Source organism: Melitaea cinxia, chromosome 18 (genome assembly GCF_905220565.1).
Source record: "Melitaea cinxia chromosome 18, ilMelCinx1.1, whole genome shotgun sequence".
Classification (NCBI taxonomy): domain Eukaryota; kingdom Metazoa; phylum Arthropoda; class Insecta; order Lepidoptera; family Nymphalidae; genus Melitaea; species Melitaea cinxia.
The window spans coordinates 2,131,081-2,154,274 of NC_059411.1; the positions used below are offsets into that span (position 1 = coordinate 2,131,081).

Genomic DNA, 23,194 nt, shown 5'->3' on the forward strand with positions numbered 1-23,194 from the left:
TTGCAATTTTTGCATATTTTATGTAAGCGACCACGTTTTAAACACTGTTTTTTCGATGACTGGTCAGTGTCCATGCTAGAATCATCGTATTCTACGGTGATATAACTACCTACTTCGGGAACTTTGTATGTTCCCCCGGGATCGGGTGGATCATTCATTTTAAGATAATAAAAAAAAAAAAACTTACCAACAAAGACTGCTAACTAATTATAATATATACAAACTAATTTAATAAAAAAATACTATATAAAACTGTTCTGAATGAATAAAATAGAAAAAACAATTAATAAATGAAGAACACAAAAAAAAGACAACCGCGCGCCTTGAAATTTCCCGCCGTTTTTTTTCTTTTGAAGTTTTGTAAACTATTTATTATGGCAGTGTTACCAGAATACTTTTTGTGTGTTCCGTTTTCATAAATGTTTGTGAAAAACATCAAAATTCAGCTTCAATTTTACAGTCATACTTATGTTTACATTTGTTTTAAATTTTTTAAAGTTCTTAATTTAATGATTAATAGCCTTCAATAATGCCAAATTTGTAGTTTTCTACAAAATGGTTGCACTAACATTGTTTTGCATAGTCCTGTCATTACAGTCAGTGGATGACACGGTATTATATAAAGGTCTTGCAACGGAGATCATCTTAAGTTAATGATGAACAAATGGTGAGATATTAGTACGATATTGTCATAACTTTTCGTTCGCGTCAACGCCACTGTACGTCACTGCTATCGATGGGTGCGGTCACGTGCCAACGGCCTAACGGATTGGTATGCTGAAGTTCTTAAGCTCCATGAGTATAAGTGAAAACTAACTGTTTAAAAAATATTAAAGTTGTTGGATAAATGCTTCTTCGGATCTGGAGATCTATATAAGGTTTAGATATCTAATAAAAGGTTTAAATATATAAGGCACCGGTATCCTACTAACATATTGTAAAAGCAAAAGTTTGCGAGGATGGATAATTTTAATGAAACTTGGTACGTAGATAGTTGGAGATCTTAAATAGCACAGGCTAGTTTTTATCCCGACAATCTCACAGGATCAGACATTACGAGGGTAAAACCGCGTGGTACAGTTAGTAGGTATATAAGGTACGTATAATGGTTTTTCGAAAATTAATGGGCTTAATGGATTAAAAAAAAGGATAGCAGTTTGAAAGAATTATCTGTAAGAAAGTTTTAACTTTTTGCTTTATTATTGGCCTTTTAAGACAAACAGAAAGCAAACGTAATTTCAGTATTTTAAGAAATTTCAACGAATGTAATGAAAATAAGCGGGATTTTTCTTTTAAATAGGAAACTTTATAAGAACAAGGAAAGGGGGAAATAGAGTATATTAGTTTGTATGGGATTTTCAAGGTAAAAAAGTAATGAATATTTTTTGATTAATTAAAGAAACTAATATAGTTTATAAAAAAGTTTTTATTACTGTAAAACATAAAAGTTAATTTATAATAATTATAATAAACATTATAAACGTAAACTTGGAAATAAAATATTTAATACAATCACAATCTTTAACTTATCGCTAACTCAAACGTATATAGTATTAAGTTCACGTTTCACCGGTTATCAGTCGGACAGCGTGAAGTAAAATAAGCCCATTACAATACAATTTTTAGATTCACATTTGCGAATAGATATCTTATATATAAAATTCTTGTGTCACAATGTTTAGTTAAAATACTCCTCCGAAACAGGTGGACAGATTTTTATGAAATTTTGTGTGCATATCGGGTAGGTCTGAGAATCGGCCAACATCTATTTTTCATACCCCTAAGTTATGAGGGTGGGGGATTAAGGGGGTTAAGAACATATATGGCAAAACATTGTTTCTAGTCAGCTCGTATCTTATAAATATAGTGAAATTCGATGGTGAACAAAAATAATACCTACAACAAAAACTTTTATCTGCTGGATAGGTACTGTCATCCGTCAAATAGCGTTTTCCACAACCGGTAAAAGAGCCTATAAGTATTTATTTATTAAGTATTATTTTAATTTAGTAATAAAGTCTTTTACATTGTACAAATTAGTCCCAAAATTTGTTTAAATGCCTTATTGATAAAATATTTTATAAACGTCACCTCAATGAATCAATGTACTGTGTGGCGTTATTAATCGATTTAATGAATTTATTGACTTCACTGTTAATAGTTATTTTTATAAACTCAGCGACGTTGTAGTTCGTGATTCCACCGCACTCCTGCACACTGCAGTGGAACACGTCCAACAACCTGGCCGCTATCTTGTCTGGATCGTTGTGATGAACCGCCTTAGGTGATATCCTTTTAGCTCGTTTGTATAAATTATCTGCAGCTACCGTAAGGTTTACAGATATTATATCATTACTCCTCTTCACCTCGTTTCGCGCCATCCTTCCTAATAAATAGCCTGGAACGTATAAGTTTTGAGTGATTACATTATACAGAAGCAATCAATATTCAACCATATGTATGGATTTTTAACGATCAATTTTATCTAAAGCAATGATTTCTTAAACGTAGACTTCGTTATTTTGGTAATGAGGAATGCATGTCGGTTTCTGAATGTGTAGACAAATAGACACGTTAGTTATACATATCATGCCAACCGATTTGTAACATAGCTACTACTACTAGAATCACTTGTTAGGAACGAAATCGTAATAATTTGGAATGTGATTTCAACATTATACAAATTAACAAAAATGACGAAAGATAGGATAGGTATATTAAGGCTAGGTATTTGACAGACGATCTTGAACATTGAACACAACGATCAAACTATTCAATTGCACAAAACCGGCAGTTGTTAGTAAATAAACGGAACTTACCACCAAATATACAGACAATTCCTATAAAGAACATCATTGTGGCACATAACCTTTTGGTCACGTGCGGCGCGGAGCCCGTACAGGATCTACGTTCGATACTCATTTTGATGCAATAGTACACTAAAATGTCCCAGAGATGTTCAATATATGTACACTAAAACGTCCCAGAGATGCTCACTACACACCCATTCAACGTGGAATGACCATTTCATAACTGAGAAGCGGCCATGAATCCTGATTTATTTATAACCTCTGTTGTGTGTATCGGTATGTTTTTTTTTCCGAGGAATATTTCGTTTTCACAATAAGGTAACAGCATCACTGGCATTTCCCCGGACTTAGTCAGAGTCAGACTTTTAACCTCAGTCGTTTTGATGCCTTGCCAGGGCGAAAGAGCGCTGTTCAAGACTAGTAATGAATTGTCTGTTTATATTTTTACATTGTTACTAGTTGACTCAGCAAACGTTGTCTTGCTTGTAGAAAGGTGAAAATTTAGGGTTTTATGTATTTTTCAACGCCAAATCATAATAAAATAAAAAATAAATAATCGATCTAAAAAAAAAAAAAAAAAATTAGGTGTGGACTACCTAGATGTTCGATTCTCAGACCTACCCAATATGCACACAAAATTTCATGAGAATCGGTCAAGCCGTTTTGGAGGAGTTTAACTACAAACACCGCGACACGAGAATTTTATATATTAGATTAATTTGAAAACGAAAAACACTTGAGTTGAAGAGTTCGGCTATTTGCGAGTGAAACTCGTACGAAATATTTTTACATCAATAAATGTTGTATAGAATTCTATATTTTAGAGGTTCAGCTAAAATAACGAAAAAAATAAGATACTGGCTGTCTCATCCATCATTTTACTTTTTTCGTAATAATATGTACTATAGTAATACACATCCTTTAAATATTCAATTATTCTAAAAATAAACAATTATTATACAGAAATGGACACATTAACTGAGGTAGGGCACAGCAAGAAATTTCCTGCTCAAAATCTGGAGCAGCCCGACTGGGGAATTACCTCGACCTTACAAAAGACTGATACGATTCAGCCTGTAACATCCCACAATTGGGCATAGGCTTCTACCTCCATGTTGGAGAAGGATTGGAGCTTAATCCACCACGCTGCTCCAGTGCGGGTTGTCGGATATGTTTCCTACTATGAGTTACGATAGCTATCAGGTATTTATGATAACAACCGGGACCGACGGCTAATCGTGAAATCGTAAATTAAATAATCCAATTAAAAAATCACAACCCTAATAAAAACATGGACAAATGCAGACCAAATTCTCATACTGAGTTAGGAAAGGGTATGATATCATGAGAGTAGGCTACGAGATGTAGTAGTAACTTGGTTGAGTTTGAAGCAAAACAATAAATAAAATACAATACATATAAACAAATAATCATTTATTTATAAAAAGTATACAAAATTCAATAAAACGTTTACATAACTAATCTATATCTACTATAATTATTGATCACATCATTAATTGTTAATCATTAAAATCGATATAACAGGAACCTCCTAAATTTAAAATAATACGAAGAAATATTATTCAAATCTGTTTCAAAATTTTTTGTCCTCCTGTCAAGTAAGAAAAAAAGTTGACTTAAAAATATTTTTGCAAATTGCCTTAAGGGTTTAGTCAAACACAAAATACTTCTAAAATTATTTGAAACTTCTCAAGTCCTAAAAGAATAATAACCTGTCGAAAAAACGTACATAATAAAAAAAAGTAATATTCAATTTAATTTGTTCTTTCAAAGTACAATTAAAACCAAAAAATATTCTCCGTCGATAAAATAATCGCGTTAAGAAAAAAGTAAGTCAACGCTGTCGCACCATTTAAATCGTAGTTAATAAGAACTTGGGTTCAAATTGACCAATTAAAGTACAACAGTCAGACAGACTTTGCAATTTATTACATTTTTTTGGTCAAGGGGCGTGGCTAAGCTAAGTGACGTCGATATTGGACTATTTTCTTAATGCGAATAGACTATACTACAAATTTAAAAACAGGTTATAGTAAGAATTGCCTTCACGTATTTAACTGCCAAACTTTTTTAAACTTTACATAGTTGTGACGTCATATTAAATGTCGATTCAGCATATTACATAGACTATGGTAGTTTTCTATTAACATTGGTATTATCTATATTACGAGGAGGGATTGGTGCCCATATTGAAGAGTAACTTCAGATCTTCGATGGTGAGTTTCGAGGCGTTTGTATTCTTTGCCCCCGTTAGCACGTTTTCCGCTAGCTCCAGCTTTGCCTTCTGAAGCTGTCTGATTGACTGCTCGACTGTGTCCAGACATGTAAATCTGTGCAAAAAATATTATTTTTTTTAAAGGTAATATAGTTAAGTGTTAAACAGTTATTCATTATAGTATTTTTAAATTGTAATTGTTATATGTATTTGGTAATTTTTTTTTAATTATTATTATATATTTAATTCCTACTTTTCACATATTTTGAAATACTTTTGTGTCTCCAGTTGCTCTATGTTAAAAGCTAGCTAGCGCTTCTTAAGATGTTGGTCGAAACTCTTTGCTAATAAATAAAAGGTTTTCTTTTTATGTTTTCGTTTTAATAAATCCAAAGTAATGTCATATAAGTATAACAACATTAATAAAAAATTTGTATTGACCCAAATGACTAAACAACCCAATGTAACAAAAAAAAAAAAATTGAAACACAAATACCAAAACGTGTCAACTCAAGTTCGTTAAACATCGTAATAAAAATCTGAATAATATTTTGATATAAATAAACGAATTAAAATATCGTTTTGCAGAAATTCACCAGACAAATTAAGACGAGTTTGCTAGTAGCCGAAATGAAGACGCCAAGAAATTCCCCGAATATTTGGTCGCGATAACATTTCGCTATATACGAGGAATCTTTGGCAGCGCCCGTGCGCTCAATGACTTTTTATATGACCGTTGGTGACGTCACACTTCGCACTATTTGCCGGTTCTAGGGAATATGATGATTATCGATGTATTAATATACTAGCTGAGATTCGTAACTTTGTGTGACTAAATTAGGATACTTTGTGGTGGCAAACAAGCACATACAGTCCACAGTCTGCACGGTTATTTAGAGCATCACAAGACCCTTGCCGACCTCACACCCGCTGTGAACATAGCGCAATCTCAGGAGCTCACACCATAGATTTTCTGTAAGGTCTGTGAGGTCTTCAGATTCCGAGAAAGATATTTACTGCTGTACCCAAGTAGGTATAAATTTTTTTTTAATTGGAGTGTCAGTTTGTAATGATAAAATAACCGCTTTTTACTAAATGCATATGGATCTATACACGGTACATGTACCAAAATAAACATATTTACAATTTTTGTCTGTCTGTCTGTTTGTTCCGGCTAATCTCTGAAACGGCTGGGGCGATTTTGACAAGACTTTCGCTGGTAGATAGCTAAAGTAGTAAGAAATAACTTAGGCTACGTTTATTTTAAAAATTTATATATTTTATAACTCTGCGAACTTTACAATAACTTTACATAAAGCTTAGAAGGCTAAATTAAAAAATTATCCAAAAAAATCCGTGACGCACACACAACGGCAGATTTTTATTATATAAATATATTTAATGCGTCCTAATTCGTTTGGAGATTGTCGTAAATCATTTTCGTTACTTCCTCGTGTGAATTAAATTTGTTTTTAGTTTGTGGCCGTGTCCTTTTTTCCAAGCATTTAAAGCCACGTTGACTGCTTGATATTACGCTGGCTTAAATTTAAATTCATTTATGAGATTTGGCATGAGGCAGTCGTAAACGGATATAAATCTGTTTTTAATTACTGCAGGCTATCGTATTGAATGTCAACAATGAATAATGTTTAAACATATACACGGATTTTTCAATTTTTTTCATAACTCCAAAGTAACAAAATTTTGACTAAAGTTCAGGCAAGATCTTTATAATTTTACTTTTTACAGGTCGTATGACATTTGCTAAAATTAGACACAAATAAAATATCAATAATTGTGTTTGCTTACAAACGAAAAAACCGACTTCAGTAACCTACATGTTATGGACCATTAACACAACGTAGGTAGAAGAAATAATCATGATATACCTTTTTAAAATCCTTGTATTGTGCCCTTCAATTTGATACCCATATTGTAGTATTCGAGAAAAAAAAATTTTTTTTCATTAACTACAATGGCTTCGCGCAGCCGCCATGTTTGATTTTTTTTAATGTCACCTATCTAAGAACACTTGGGCAGCTAAGACGAACCTAACGATACCTCAATTATGTAAATCCGTTCAGTGGTTCTGGAAATATGAGGTAGTAAAGAATATTACATACAAATATACATACATACAAAATACATACAAGCGAAAAACATAACCCTTCCTTGGCAGTCGGGTAATAAGGAATGCGATATTCACAATTTTGGCGGGATTTTGAAGTATTAAACGTTATATATATATATATATTAACGGATTAGTTTTTTAAATATAGAATCTATTTTTGGAAAATTATTGTCAGCAAAAAATATTTCTCAGTTACAGTTCATGTATTTTTTATAAGCGGTAAATTTCACTAAAATTCGTTTAAATCCGGCGCGAAGTACGGGCTAAGCGCAGACAGGAAAAAAAAACAAGAATATGCAAAAAAAATGCAGGATTCGCTTAAATATTTACCGAATTGTTTTCCGAATATTTTCAACGTACAGAATTGTTCACGTTATACGTTTATCATAAGTATAATTATGCTATACACAATAACAAGTCATTACATATAATAAAAATGTAAATGTAATATGTTTGTGCACGCTAAACTCAGAAACTGCTTATCCAATTTAGATGCGGTTTTATTTTTATTTTGTGGTAGCATTACTATATCGTGGTAAGTTTCACTTAACATGTAGTGTTTGTTTCATATCAATCGGTACATAAATATAAAAGTTATGCCAATTTAAAGAATCACGTTGAACATGTAATTATACCCTAGCGACGGTGTTTATAATCCAAAATAAATCAAAAGATATATCTAATAATTGTGTTTGCAGGCAAACGAAGAAAAACCGACTTCAATTATATCGACAAGTAATACAACGTAGGTAGATGAAAAAATAGTCAAGTGAATACGTATTATCAAAGATTACTCCAAAAGTTGTAATCAGATCTCGATGAAATATCAAATGTGACCACATGACAAACGTCGCTTTTGATTTCTTTCGATAGGGATCTCTCCTAGGATATCTCCTTTCCAACAAAAAAAGAATTATCGAAATCGGTTCATAAACGACGGAGTTATCTCCAAACATACATACATATATACATATATATATACATATATACATATATATATATACATATATATATATATATATATATATACATATATATATATATACATATACACGGTCGAATTGAGTAACCTCCTCCTTTTTTTGAAGTCGGTTAAAAAATGCTATCCAAAGTCACTAATCCACGCGGACGAAGTCGTGGGCACAGCTAGTATATAAAGGTATAATTTAAAAATGTACTTTTGTCTATGCAAACTTCATCAAGATAATAAATTTTCTATTTCTTATCATTATAAATACCATTTTGAAACAACTAAATAAGTCATAATAATAAAAAATAAACTGTATCTATTTGAAGATAAACACTAAATTCCTTATAAATATTTGGCGCGCTGTCCGAAACTAAATAATGTTCTCTCTGTGAAGCGGATACGCAAAAAATCTGGCACGCCTTCTGTTGATACAGTATCGCCTACGTTGTTGTTGGCACGCTCGATATGAATGAAAACTCTTGTCTTATACATACGTCGATTTTTATATATCCGTTGTTTTCCTTTCGACAGATTGTAAAAACATAGTTTTTTATATCTTGTTGAATTACTGCAACAGTAACAGGCCTATTATATTATCGATGTAGGGCACATCAGATAAATTTTGTTCCGAATTTGGAGTAGACGAATTGGGAAAGTAAATCAACCAAAAAATAAAAAAAAAAGCTCTCAAAAAGTGTTGTATTTCTGAGGTATGAGTAAGATACTCGTAGCGAGAGCTTATGGAGAGTTACAAATATTTCTGTACTGGTACATACGTACATACATATTTCTACAGATCACAAGAAATTTTGTTTTGATCTAGACGATTTTCCATACACCATACACATTATGCATGGGAGTTTATTTAAGAAAAAATATTTTTAGCATTTTCTTTCGACATAACAAAATGTTTTTCTCAGAAACGTTTAATAACTGCTTCTACAGGGAAACGGAAAACATTCCACGTCTCAAAAGTAAACAACGCCACGTATGAGGAAAACTCGTAAAAATTAATCATTTGCTTCGAGCACAGATGTTGAAGTAATCTCGTCACGCATTCACCAGCGTACTCTCCAAATCAAGCGGGAGTAAAGAATATTTACTTTAAAAAAAAAAAAACGTGTTCGTTAAGCAAAAGTATGTATGTGTATAGTGTGCTAGTGATGTAGTAGGGAAAGTTGTGGTGGTTGGTACTAATACTGACCTGTAGATGTGCACGTGCTTGGTCTGCCCGACACGGAATATACGGTCTTGTGCCTGCTGCTCCAGCTGCGGGTTCCAGTGCGGGTCCAGCAGCAGCAGGTGGTTGGCTCCCACCAGGTTCAGACCCACGCCACCCGCACACAACGATAGTAGCATGACCTGTGACGATACCCGCCATATTACTACTATATTAAATATGTGGTGTGCAAATTGGGGTACAATCGAATATTTTGAGTAGGTACGACAACAGACTCTAGTATAATGGTTGTAATGGGAGATGGAAATCAAACCATGTCGAATGCTTTAGTAAGACTACTCTATTAATATGTTACTCACGTAATTTATACTTACATTTAGGATATATGTATATACGCTAATATAATATAATACGCTATAATGAACTAATACACTACACTAGAGACCGTGCCGCATAGGGGCCCCAGCAATGTATCCTGGTGGCCGCTATAGGCGAAGACCTGACGTTGCCGAGCGTGGTGCACTGTACGCTCGACAGCGAGAGGTACTGGTGGGCTGCGGTCGCCTTCTGTGAGGAGGTCATAGCACAGAAGGAGACCGTGGAGCGGCAGGGCGAGGCCGATATCCACACTGACCCACTCAGCAGGAGGCGACCAGGGGGAAGGAGACACTGATATGCACTCCTCCACTCTCTATAATAGGAAGAAGGGCACCATCTTTCCAAGTCGCCATCATAAAAGACCGTTAAAGTTGCCCATAAGTGCCCTACAAGTAAAGTCGGCTCGCACAGGCGTACTCATCCTTACGTTGGAGCGTGCGTCATTGCCGTTTAGCGTAACGCAGTACACCTGCACACTCTTCAGCTCACGAGTACGTGTGCGTATTGTACTGTTCTGTTCTGTACTGTATCATGCTGTGCTGTACTGTACTGTGCTGTACTGTACTCACCCTCACGTCACAGTGGGCGTCATTGAGCGCGACAATAAGTAGCGCGTGCGCCGGCACGGGCACGCGGCCGCTCAGCGTCATTGTATTGTACTGTACTGTGCTGTGCAGTACTGTACTGTGCTGTGTTGTGCTGTACTGTGCTATGCTGTACTATGCTGTGCTGTACAGTACTGTGCTGTGCTGTACTGTGCTGTGCTGTACTGTGCTGTGCTATGCTGTACTGTACTGTGCTGTGTTGTACTATACTATGCTGTGCTGTACAGTACTGTGCTGTGCTGTACTGTGCTGTGCTATGCTGTACTGTACTGTGCTATGTTGTACTCTACTATGCTGTGCTGTACAGTACTGTGCTGTGCTGTGCTGTACTGTGCTGTGCTGTGCTGTACTCACCCTCACATCGGAGTGCGCGTCATTAAGCGTGGCGATGAGCGGCGCGCGCGCCGGCACGGGCACGCGGCCGCTCAGCGTCACACAGCGCACCTTTGCACTCTTCAGCTCGCGCTCCACTAGTGACAGCACCGACGTCCACTGGGACACCACCACTGCCTTCTCCCCTGCACCGGAGAAAATAAACAATTAGTGAGACCGTGGTATTCTGTCATTCTACACCTACCCCCCCCCCCCCACCCCCACCACCAACTATAAAATAATTTCGCTCGCTTCAGCCTATCGCAGTCCACTACTGAACATATACCTCCCCAAGTTCGCGCCAAACTTCTCGGTTTTCGCAGTCCTCATCCAGCGATCTGTCTTACGTAGATCGTCGGTCCACTGTGAGAGAACTAATTCACTTTTGGTCTTCGCAAACAACCTGTCTGATCCTATCTTTATGAAAGACCCCAAGCGTGAATGGGCTACCATTCCACAGCACGTTGAGTGACATGAAAGTTACGGACTAGACCCTTCGTCAGTGTCCACATCTAGACACCTTATGTCAAAATAGACAGGACGAATCCATTGAAGACTTCTGCATTGCGGAACCGTTGCAATCAAGCATATTGGAAGTGAAGACACGGCAAAGCCTGCCAAACGCCGACCAGCCCGAGTGAATTAACCTATCGGCTTCGTTCTTGAAGATGTTTCAGCCTATGCCTGAATAGTATAGCCTAGGTAGACATAATACTGAACAGCTTCGAGAAAGGCACCTTCAACCGATACCGCATATATGTATATATTAATTCATACAGAGACCGACTCGTCAGGAGGACTCATTTAGGCCAGTATTTGGCCTAGCTCCTCCAATGTCTCTCCTTTTCGTCAATTATGACAACATTGTACCGACGAAACTAACACGAGAGATGTATTTACCGTTGATATTGATGGTTCGTACCCCCTAATCGGGTCTTAAAGACATCTCCAGGCTCCATCGAAATGGTCGCCCAGGACAGCCCAGGTATCGATAGAGTCAAAGGCTTTCTTGTAGTCCACAAATGTCATAATAACGGTTGATTATATTCTTCACTCTATTTTAATTCTACTATTAGTCTCTGCATAATCTGCAAATCACCCCAGGAGCCATCCTTAATTAATAAATAAACGTCTCACACTCAACAGCTACAACCTAATTACTCTAAATCCTAATTTACTCGTGTGGGGGGTTTCGAAAATACACACAATAAACAAGCACAAACGACCAGAACACGGAAAACACAAACGTTTAACAATGATGACAATCCACGACCGCCAACACAAAAGCCTCTAGCCAGTGCAGTTTCGGCTGTGCCAAGGAAACGTTTGATAAGAAAGTCCAGTCGTGTATACCCTTGTTGGGAAAGACGTGTTCCCGGAGGCAGTCCATCACGGCGCGGATCTTGGCGGACGGGCGCGCCAGCTCGAACACGGGGTTGTTGACCGACAGCACGGAGCGGATCGCCTCCGCCGCGGTGCTGCCCTCCCCCGGCTCCAGCTCCAGCTCGTCCTCTTTCTCCTTTTCCCCACTCTATGGACGGAGAAAAATTTCGTTCACTTTCACAGTGCTTATTTCCTTACTTAAATAAATAACTGTTTCTTTTATCATTAAATATACAAATGTCTGTATATGTGTATTTATATGTGTATAGGTGTTGTGTAAATACATTTACATGTTTGTCTCCCTATAAATTACTTCAGCCTATCGCAGTCCATTGCTGGACATAGGCCTCCCCAAGTTCGCGTGAACTCATGTGTTTTGCCCATAGTCACTACGCTGGGTAGGCGTGTTAGTGACCGCAAGGCTGGCTTTGTCGCACCGAAGACGCTGCTGCTCGTCTTCAGCCTGTCTATTTGTTAGCCAGCAATTGAATGGTTATCCCGCCATCGGTCGACTTTTTGAGTTCTAATGTAGTAATGGAACTGTGTTATCTCTTAGTCGCCTCTAACGACACCCAAGTGGGGGTGGCTATATTCTTTTTACCTTTAAATGGTATATCACAATTTGTACACCTACACAGACACATTACCATCTCCTCTGCACCAAAGTTGTCTGAAAGAGATCGCATTGCAGCGATAAGGCCGCTGTTTGTACCTTATGATACTTTATTAAACCCAAACTGATATGTATTATTTTTGTTTTGGTGTACAATAAAGTTAAAAAATTATGTAAACATGTTATGTTATGTGATATACACAATTTAAATTATGAAATATTCTGTCAGACTCTCAATAAAACATTGAAAGAATCTCGTTACTGAATTTGACTATAATCCAGTAGTTACATTATACATGACACCGACCTTCCTTCGCGAACGCTGATCGTTCAAAGTTAGCTTGTTGAGCTCGGCCAGTAGATCCTGACTTCCCAGATCCTCGTCCACAGGTGTGTCATCAGGGTCCAGCATACTGGCGATGAGGCCACAGTGACCGCACACTTGCCGTAGCCGGAGAAGTAGCACCAGGATCTCGTGGGACTTCACTGGCTTTACGCCTTGAAGTGTTCAATTGGATTAATGACAATCTTAAATTTAAATTGTCAAGGTTACAAATAATTCCACTAATAGAAAAATTAAAATCTGTAGTCGGCCGGTAACAATACATGTAACATTATACATTTATACTTTATTGCACTCATAAAATACATGTAAAAACAACATAATAATAAGGTTTATAGCAAAGGTGGACTTATCTCTGAAAGAGATTTCCAGTCAACCCATGGTCATGAGTAAGTGCTTTATACAGCGAGGCAAACAGTGCAAGACGTATTTACTTAAGAACAAGAAAAATAACACAAAAAAAAGAAAAAATAAAAGATAACAAATTTGATAAATTTATACATATATATATTTAAAAATACAAAATACTACATACTAAAAAATACATATAAAGATACAAAAATACACTTCGACAGATACATAAACATACGTATTATATACGTAAATACATACATATTCTATTCCGATGATTACACATTAGCTAGTCCAAGCGTTTCTTTAATTTATATTTAAAAGACAACAAAAATTTAGATAGCGCCTGACGTAGTGTCTATAATAACAGAGGTTAATTTACTAGGTAGTCAATAATATTTAAGAATTTTTAAAACCATTCACAATAATGAACAATATAAGTATAAGTTAGTAAGAATTAGATAAATAAGTTCTATCCTTCACCTTTTAGTGCAACCATCTTCTTATGCATCTTCTCATATTCGCTGTTTTTTCCTTTAGACAAGAAGCCCTGCGTATCTGCTAGTCTCTCCGTGCGCTGGTGTAAGAACTGGGCGAACAGCGTCTTCGAGAATACTAGTAACTGGACGAAATTTTATTACATCAGTAGGTAAAGCTTTAGATTAGGAAAAACCGAATTTCGGGACCGTGGGGGGAAGGGGGGAAACGCTACCCCTGGTATCACTGTCACACTTCGAAACCCCATGGTTATGGAGATATCCATGGGTAAAGTTTTAAGGTTAGAAGAAGAATTTCGCAGCGTTCACACCTTATTTTCACATTTTACACGCGTTTTTTCACATTTCACACGCTATTTTCACATTTCACAGGTTATTTTCACGTTTCATAAGTTATTTTCAAAATAAAAACGATCTCGACTCCAAGATCAACAAACGATACAACTTACGTTACTTATGCTCCGTTCCGTAGTTTTCACGTGTTATTTTCACATTTCGCACATGATTTTAACATTTCACACGTTAATTTAAAGTGTTCACACGGTTTTTTAACAAACGTTACAACTAATGTTTAACAACTGAGAAATAGATGTTTAAATAAAAAATGACAGGCCACTAATCGTTTCGCTCCAAAGCAATGTAAGCATAAATTCATTGTTTTTGTTTAAATAACTGTAAAGGCAAAGGTCTAAGACCATACAGCCTTGTTTCATGTTATGTTTTTTACTTAAATATATTTTATTTAAAGCATCCATTTTTTTAAAGCATCTATACATTAAACATCAATTGTATCGTTTGTTAAAAACCGGTTGATAACAATAACTTAACGTCTAAAATGTTTAATATCAAGTGCGCAATGTGAATATAATATGTGAAAGCTACGGAACTAAGCATGGTTAGCGCAAGTTGTATCGTTTGTTGATCTTGTAGTTGAGATCGTTTTTACGTACTCCTGTTCGAAAATAACTTATAAAGTTGCGAAACGGCGCATGGATTGCACTGCCCGCAGCGCCGGAGCTAAGGTGAAGTTAGACGCGGAGCTCAAACGTATTATAATAGCTTTAAATTCTTCCTATAGCATTATGTTCAATCATTGAAGCATAAGCCCTTGCTCCACAGCTAGTCGTTGGATATTACGTGACATGGACTGTTATCGTCAAGTTTTAAAGGGCTAATTTTGTTTTGACTATTATTTCATACTGCGGGGACAGTAGAGAGAAAATATAGGTACCTACATGTTTAAAAACAAATTTCGTCAATCTACAGTTCGATCAAGCATGATTTCAATACCTTCCATCTCGCAACATACAACTTAAAACTGACGAATCCTACATCGCGATATTAAAGTAATCAGAGCGATTGAACAATATATACAAGAACCAGACAACAACCGTTAGAGGGGCAGTAGCCCACCAGAGGCAACTCCCGTCTGGTCGGAGGATCTTCCCTTTTCGATAGTGGGTGAGGAACTTTACACCCTATTCCTCATTCCCCAAGCTTGCACCCCCAAGCTTGCACCCCCAAACTGGTGACCCCGACGTGATTCTTCACATTGCCAAGATAGAACGTAATAGACCCAGTAACGAAATTAAGCAAAATTTGGAGAAGCGTGACTGCGTATTCTTGGCTGGATCAGCACGGCGCTTACTTCTAGTGTTGCAGATATACTATGCAGGCTACTAAAGCCACTCAGGATTAGGTGGGCTGTATATAGCAGATGGCACCGACCTTCTGGTAGACGTTCATCTCGTCCTTGTGCAGCGTGACGTCGGTGCTGTGCTCGGTGCGCGGCGGCAGACAGGCCAGCTGGCCGCGCTCCTGGAGCTGCGCCTTGGTGCGCCGAAGCATGATGCAGCGCACCACCGTGTTGAGGCGCTCCTGCCCGCCCAGGCTCTTGTTGTCGATCCATTTCTTCCACAACTGAAATTTTTTCATATGTCATATTTTTGGGCTGCAGAAAAAATTTAGTCGATTTGAGATCCAAAAATCATAGTGACCGCGTTAGTTTGAGTATAGATTTGAAGCTGTCTATGTTAAAGTTGAAATTTCAGTCTTTCAAGTGATATGAGAAGTATTCACTACTTTGAACAAATATCTTAGATTTAATTGGGTTTTATTATATTTTCACACAGAAAACTAAACGAGACTATGGAAGACAATTTTGGAACAAGTAGTCAGTCAGAAGTCATAAACATTTAAATTTATTTTTTGAGTATTATTAAGACCGCTACAGCATAATTATTTACCGTTGCGTCTCCGAGTTTTTGATAAATAGTTGTCGGTATATCAGTTTTAAGAGTCACCAACCAATACGATTAGTTCCGCTTAATATTAGTAGATTAAGACTAAGTAATAATCCTTGACTCACGGCGAGGTCATCGAAGGGCGAGCATCGCAGGAACTTGAGCAACGCGAAGAGATCAAGATCCTTGTTGTGCAGCGGTGTCCCTGTGAGGGCCCACCGACGTGAGGCCCGTAATGCGCACACGGCTTGCGATGTGGCAGATTTGTAGTTGCGCACCACGTGCGCTTCGTCTAGGATCACTCGTCGCCAGAACACCCGCGTCAGCACTCCACCCTTAATACATCAATATACAGGGTGTGGTTTAAAACAAGCAAACATAATCTAGGTTGGGTGTGGACTAAAGATTTTACTACCTTTTAAATACACAAATAGGATAATGGAATTTAATTTCTATTTTTTTTTTAATTTTCTGAAATTGTGGCAAAAATGCAATAGTTTTTAAAAGTAAGCATATGATCTTTAAAAAGGCGTCCGTTACTACATGATACAAATACCCGTGTCATTTGAATTACGATCAACATTCGAAATCGGAGTCTAAGTCGAGCTCCCGCTGCAGGATGTTGTAGGTGGTGACGACGAGGTCGGCGGCGGCCAGGCGGCGCGGCTGCGCGGGCACAGTGTGGGCATACCTTCTCGCTCTCCCGCTGCAGGATGTTGTAGGTGGTGACGACGAGGTCGGCGGCGGCCAGGCGGCGCGGCTGCGCGGGCACAGTGTGGGCATACCTTCTCGCTCTCCCGCTGCAGGATGTTGTAGGTGGTGACGACGAGGTCGGCGGCGGCCAGGCGGCGCGGCTGCGCGGGCACAGTGTGGGCATACCTTCTCGCTCTCCCGCTGCAGGATGTTGTAGGTGGTGACGACGAGGTCGGCGGCGGCCAGGCGGCGCGGCTGCGCGGGCACAGTGTGGGCATACCTTCTCGCTCTCCCGCTGCAGGATGTTGTAGGTGGTGACGACGAGGTCGGCGGCGGCCAGGCGGCGCGGCTGCGCGGGCACAGTGTGGGCATACCTTCTCGCTCTCCCGCTGCAGGATGTTGTAGGTGGTGACGACGAGGTCGGCGGCGGCCAGGCGGCGCGGCTGCGCGGGCACAGTGTGGGCATACCTTCTCGCTCTCCCGCTGCAGGATGTTGTAGGTGGTGACGACGAGGTCGGCGGCGGCCAGGCGGCGCGGCTGCGCGGGCACAGTGTGGGCATACCTTCTCGCTCTCCCGCTGCAGGATGTTGTAGGTGGTGACGACGAGGTCGGCGGCGGCCAGGCGGCGTGGCTGCGTGGCCCGCGCGGCGCCGTGGTGCGCCAGCACGGCCAGCGCGTGCGGCGCGCAGTGCGTCGCCACCTCGCCCGCCCACTGCGCCAGCAGCGACGCGGGGCACACCACCAGCGTGCCACCCGGCACCACTGCCCACACCACACACATATACCAGTCTGGTTTTTTTTTTTATATCACTAGGTCGGCAAACAAGCGCACGGCTCACCTGATGGTAAGCGATTGCCGTAGCTTATAGACACCTGCAACACCAGAAGCATCGCAAGCGCGTTGCCGACCCAATCCCCAATCCCCCCAGGAGCTCTGGTCACCTTACTCACCAACAGGAACACAATACTGCTTGAAAACAGTATTATTTAGCTGTGATCTTCTGGTGCACTAGTTCGGTCCATGGAGAGCAGATACCCAAAACCAGCAATCGACGCTATGGCTTAACGAGCTAACTAAATTTAAATCGACCAATTCAGATTCGATTCAAAACCGAAAGATTCGATTATCGATAGTTTCAAGCAAAGCAAACTAACAAAAAAAAGGAACAAAGAAATCTTTCCTTTTTATATCACTAAGGATGAAAAATTTAAAAAATTATAATGATTTGACAATTAAAGTACATTTTAGGTTACTTACATCGCGAATTTCTTTCTGGCTCATCCTCTTCGTCCTCGTGATCGAGATTTTTCTCCTTGTCACTCACGATCAGGGATATCATTGTAATAGTCTTTCCCAGGCCCATGTCGTCAGCTGTAAAATAAGATAAAAATTAGTTATATATCGCTGGATGTACCCACCGAGCACGCCGCATGTACTCACCGAGCACGCCACATGTACCCACCGAGCACGCCACATGTACCCACCGAGCACGCCACATGTACTCACCGAGCACGCCACATGTACTCACCGAGCACGCCACATGTACCCACCGAGCACGCCACATGTACCCACCGAGCACGCCACATGTACTCACCGAGCACGCCACATGTACTCACCGAGCACGCCACATGTACTCACCGAGCACGCCACATGTACTCACCGAGCACGCCACATGTACCCACCGAGCACGCCACATGTACTCACCGAGCACGCCACATGTACTCACCGAGCACGCCACATGTACCCACCGAGCACGCCACATGTACCCACCGAGCACGCCACCGCGCGGCCGCTGCTCCTCCCTCCAGCGCAGCCAGGCCAGCGCGTGCAGCTGGTGGGGCATGAGCGCGCTGCGCACGGCTTGCGGCTGGGCCGCGTGCTCGTGTTCGGGCGGCCGGCTGTCCAGCGCAGAGTGCAGGTCGCGCAGGCGCTCGAGGATGCGATTGCGCTCCGCCATGTGAGTCGCCATCGCTGACAGGTTTAAAAGGATTAAGGTGAACATTTTATTGCAGGGCAGAGTTTCACTCCTATCAACCCTAAGACGCACGACTGGGGTCCAATCGGCTTCCACGCGAACTTTGAACTTGGTGTCCTTGCGATATTTTTAAGTCTCGATCTGAATCATAATTCAATTCAAAGTAGCGTCAGTTCGAGAACAGCTTAAATTAATAGTTGATTGTCACACAACACTCTTCGAAACCGTGAGTGGGGTGTGTGAGCCCCCGACGTGAGATTACGTTAAACTTTAGTAATCAAGTAAGGGTAAGTTAATTTGATATTTTATATTGGAATCATAGTTTTTACACACATTATTATGGTATCTCAAGAGAATACTCAAATATGAATTACATTTACAAATCACAAATTTTAAATTGCTTGATCCATTAAAAAAATTATTGAAAAAAAAGAGCTTTTTACTGATTGTTATCGGTTTTTTGCCTTCGAATGGGGTTTTCTTTAGTTAAAAATGCCAATAAACCATAGATATATTTGACATCATTCTTTTTTTTATGGAAATTCGAAGATTCGAAGTAATCATGTATGATTTTTGTGGTATTAGTGTAGGATCGGTTTTAGTAACTAGAAACAACGTGGGGTGGGCTTGTACCCCAACCATCAGATTTCTCCACCCCCATATTAGAATTAAACTTACTCATTTAATATTTTTTAAACAATTACAGTTCTACTAGAAGACACAAGAAAAGACAATTAAAAATCTAACATTCAGTTCACTACTACGACTTGACTATTTAAAAATACTATTAAATATTTCTTACCCTGTTTGCCAAACATCCTCGGCTGGACAGCATTGCTGGCCTTCTGTATATCATCCCATGAGAGACCCCTGTTCTCGCTTTCGAAACCATCCTTTGCTATAACTTCTGCTGTTGGTTCATCTGTAGTTATAAAGAATACTTAAATATAAAATACAGTTATCATATTTCACCACAATGGAACTCAATACTTAAGCGCCGATTACTTCTTCTTTATTTAATATTAATTTTCCTTGCAGCTTTGCTTGTAAAGAAATATACACTACGATAAATTCCGAGGACACATCATTCATCATCATCATCATCATCATTTCAGCCTATCGCAGTCCACTGCTGGACATAGGCCTCCACAAGGTTGCGCCGAAAATGGCGTGGACTCATGTGTGTTGCCCATAGTCACCACGCTGGGCAGGCGGGTTGATGACCGCAGGGCTGGCTTTGTCGCACCGAAGACGCTGCTGCCCGTCTTTAGCCTGTGTATTTTAAAGCCAGCAGTTGTATGGTTATTCCGCCATCGGTCAGCTTTATAAGTTCCGAGGTGGTAGTGGAACTGTGTTATCCCTTAGTCGCCTCTTACGACACCCACGGGAAGAGAGGACACGTGACATTAAAAATCGAAGGTTTTCGGCTTCTATTGGCCCTATGAAGATCCTTTATACATTTTTATATATAAGCCAGCCACAGTTTTATTATACATATATAGATACTCGACTTGGCTCTGGTGTAGCGATGCGTATGCCGTGTACGCGAACACCGACGATTTCGGATTCGATTCCCGCTCGTTTTTGTATTTGTGCAAATTTTTTTTTCCAGTTTTGATGTATATCTTTGCGATCACTCCACCGTCCCTCGGAGACCGTTTCGGTTGTTATCATATACACCTGATAGCAATCATTACCCATAGTAGGGAATTTATCCGCCAAACCGCAGTGAAGCAGCGTGGTGGATTAAGCTCTGATCCTTCTTCTACGTAGAGAGAGAGAGAGACTCACCCGGCTCAACAACCATGGCTGCAACCTTGTCCCCCTGGCGACGCACTTCCCCCTCTAGCGCCGTGAGCCGCTCAATAAGCTTCACCCCCCCATCCGGTAAAGTACCCACGTCCATATTTTCCAGCAAATACTGATATGCCAGAAAATATACAAGAAAGTAAAAAATATACAAAGACAATATTCACATCTTTTCAACAATTCGACAGATTAAAAATGTTTACGTGTTACATAAAATATGGGTACTATAACAAAATAAAAATAGACAATATTAAAATAAATTTTAGCCCTAAAATTATTAATCTCTTTTCTATTTACTTCTATTTTAGACTTCAAATAACTTTCAGATTTTCCCAACATAGGTCAGAGTAAAAAAAAAATAACTTATTATTCGAGATTTTTTTTTCTGTTGACTTACCCTGATGTTCTGCAAATCTTCCCTGAGCCCGTTGAGTTTGTTGAGCTCATTCTCTCTGACATGTTTCTTGACATACACAACCTGATTGGGATAGCTCGGAGGCAGGAGGTATTGCTTTATATCACTGCCGATTTGTTTCTTCGTGTCTTCGGTTTTCAGATTAGGAGACTTCTTTGTATTGGGCGATTTCTTCTCATCTTTTGTCTAAAAAAATTCATAGAATAATTCGCTTTTGCGCTGGCGGTTGCTGGTTCGATCCCCGCACATGACAAACATTTGTCCTAGCCATACAAATGTTTGCCATGGTCTAGGTCTTTGTGCGGTCCTTGTAGGTCTCCCTACCGTGCCTCAGAGAGCACGTTTGGCCGTCGGTCTCTGTCGTTATCATGTACACCTGATAGCGATCGTTACTAATAGTAGAGAATATATCCGCCAACACGCATTGGAGCAGCGTGGTGGATTAAGCTCTGATCCTACACGGGGATAGAGGCCTATGCCCAGCAGTGGGATATTACAGGGTGAAGCGAATTCAATAGATCCAATCGTTCTGTAAATCAGCGTCAGGATTACTCCTCAGACTTTTTGTACTAAGAAGATTCTTTGTAGATGTGTGATGTTAACAGTACATTACGGCATACGCAAAGTTAAAACAGAATTACTACTTCAGAGCTATTGAAAATGTTAGATGTTGTTATGAAACAATATTTATCAATATTTATCATTATTTATCAATATTTTCGTCTGAACTGATTTTGAGCCCACATTAAAAGTTCTTATACATATATCACCATCACCATCATCATATTTTCAGCCTATTGCAGTTCACTGCTAGACATTAGAATATATATATATATACATAGACATAGAATTCGGCCTGTGTATTTCAAAGTCGGCTTTATAAGTTCCAAGGTGGTAGTGGAACTGTGTTATCCCTTAGTCGCCTCTTACGACACACACGGGATGAGAGAGGATGGCTATATTCTTTAATGCCGTAGCCACACAGCTACATATATACTTTCTCAACTAATTGTCTGGACAAATATCTTCAAGTAATTACAGTTACACAAATAAAAATAAAAATATTTTTGACAATTATTGCAACGCATTTAGTTACTCACGATTTTTGGCATTTTTCCAGTTTTACTAAATATCTAACACATTACAAATCACAATGCACGTAATTACTTATTGTTTTCCTCAGAAACAAGAGAGTGGAAAATTTAAGTATTTTTGCGTGCCTCGCTCAATTATATTCGACTGTTAATCTTTTTTTAAATCTACCCTCAACTCAATTACTTCATTTAAAACTGGTTTTTTATTCGATGTCGCGCATTTAATACTACAGTATTATCTAAAATTATTTTTATTTGGTCCAAATTAATTTATTTTAATTAATTTAAATCCACCCAAAAGTACACTCTCAGAATTCTCATCATAAATAATTTGATAATTAAAAATAAGATATAGATTAATAGTTGATGTATTTATTTATTTTTTATTTTGAAGATATATAAAAAATCTCCTTGTCACATCTCGTCACGCTAAGCAATGTTGGTGTGGTGAGGGGTTCCCTCCACCCTATTTGCTAATGTATTTAATGGACAACTCCTCAATGTAGTTCTTTAGGATCTTCTACTATAGCCGTAACTGAACTGAATAGAATTCGCCTCTTTTCAATGTAGGAGACGGGTTAGATGGAGCAAGGTTGATTAAGCTAATTTAATTTATAATGTATGATATTAAACCAATTATCAGGCGACGGGTTAAATTAGGAATTAACCGCATACATGTTTAGTGTTATCGAGTATTCAATAGTCGCCCAACGGTTATGTCGTAGTTACTCGTAAAATTAATCGTTATGATATATAGCTTAGTAATTACATGTATTAATTTCTTAAAGCAATAATTATTATTCTTATTTATAATTATATATTCGTTTAAATTTTTTTTTAATGTCACTAATTCGGCAAACAAGCGTACGGCTTACCTGCTGGTAAGCGATTACCGTAGCTTATAGACACCTGCAACACCAAAATCTTCGCAAGCGCGTTGCCGACCCAATCCCCAATCCCACCAGGAGCTCTGGTCACCTTACTCACCAACAGGAACACAATACTGCTTGAAAACAGTATTATTTTGCTGTGATCTTCTGTAAGGTCGAGGTACTACCCCAGTCGGGCTGCTCCATATTTTGAGCAGGAAATTCC

General features: G+C 39.0%; 2 protein-coding genes across 2 annotated transcripts in view; both read right to left on the reverse strand.

Moving 5' to 3' along the window:
- Positions 1-1,960: 1,960 nt before the first annotated feature.
- LOC123662103 lies at positions 1,961-3,275 on the reverse strand. The gene is made up of 2 exons (XM_045596990.1): positions 2,820-3,275; positions 1,961-2,398 (listed from the first exon to the last, which is right to left on the reverse strand). The coding sequence occupies exons 1-2, from the start codon at positions 2,920-2,922 to the stop codon at positions 2,088-2,090; spliced, it is 414 nt and encodes a 137-aa protein (XP_045452946.1). The 5' UTR covers positions 2,923-3,275; the 3' UTR covers positions 1,961-2,087.
- Positions 3,276-4,227: 952 nt separating this feature from the next.
- The window catches only part of LOC123662439 (transcription termination factor 2), a 29,965-nt gene continuing 10,998 nt past the window's right edge, over positions 4,228-23,194 (reverse strand). The window contains exons 7-20 of the mRNA XM_045597281.1: positions 20,988-21,191; positions 20,573-20,702; positions 19,584-19,703; positions 18,577-18,777; positions 18,064-18,177; positions 17,368-17,567; positions 16,238-16,447; positions 15,598-15,789; positions 13,856-13,994; positions 12,986-13,176; positions 12,036-12,213; positions 10,665-10,828; positions 9,352-9,509; positions 4,228-5,161 (exon numbers count right to left, since the gene is read on the reverse strand). Coding sequence (XP_045453237.1) covers positions 4,996-5,161; positions 9,352-9,509; positions 10,665-10,828; positions 12,036-12,213; positions 12,986-13,176; positions 13,856-13,994; positions 15,598-15,789; positions 16,238-16,447; positions 17,368-17,567; positions 18,064-18,177; positions 18,577-18,777; positions 19,584-19,703; positions 20,573-20,702; positions 20,988-21,191 — 2,367 coding nt within the window. The 3' untranslated portion in view covers positions 4,228-4,995. The remainder of the gene's footprint in view (positions 5,162-9,351; positions 9,510-10,664; positions 10,829-12,035; positions 12,214-12,985; positions 13,177-13,855; positions 13,995-15,597; positions 15,790-16,237; positions 16,448-17,367; positions 17,568-18,063; positions 18,178-18,576; positions 18,778-19,583; positions 19,704-20,572; positions 20,703-20,987; positions 21,192-23,194) is intronic.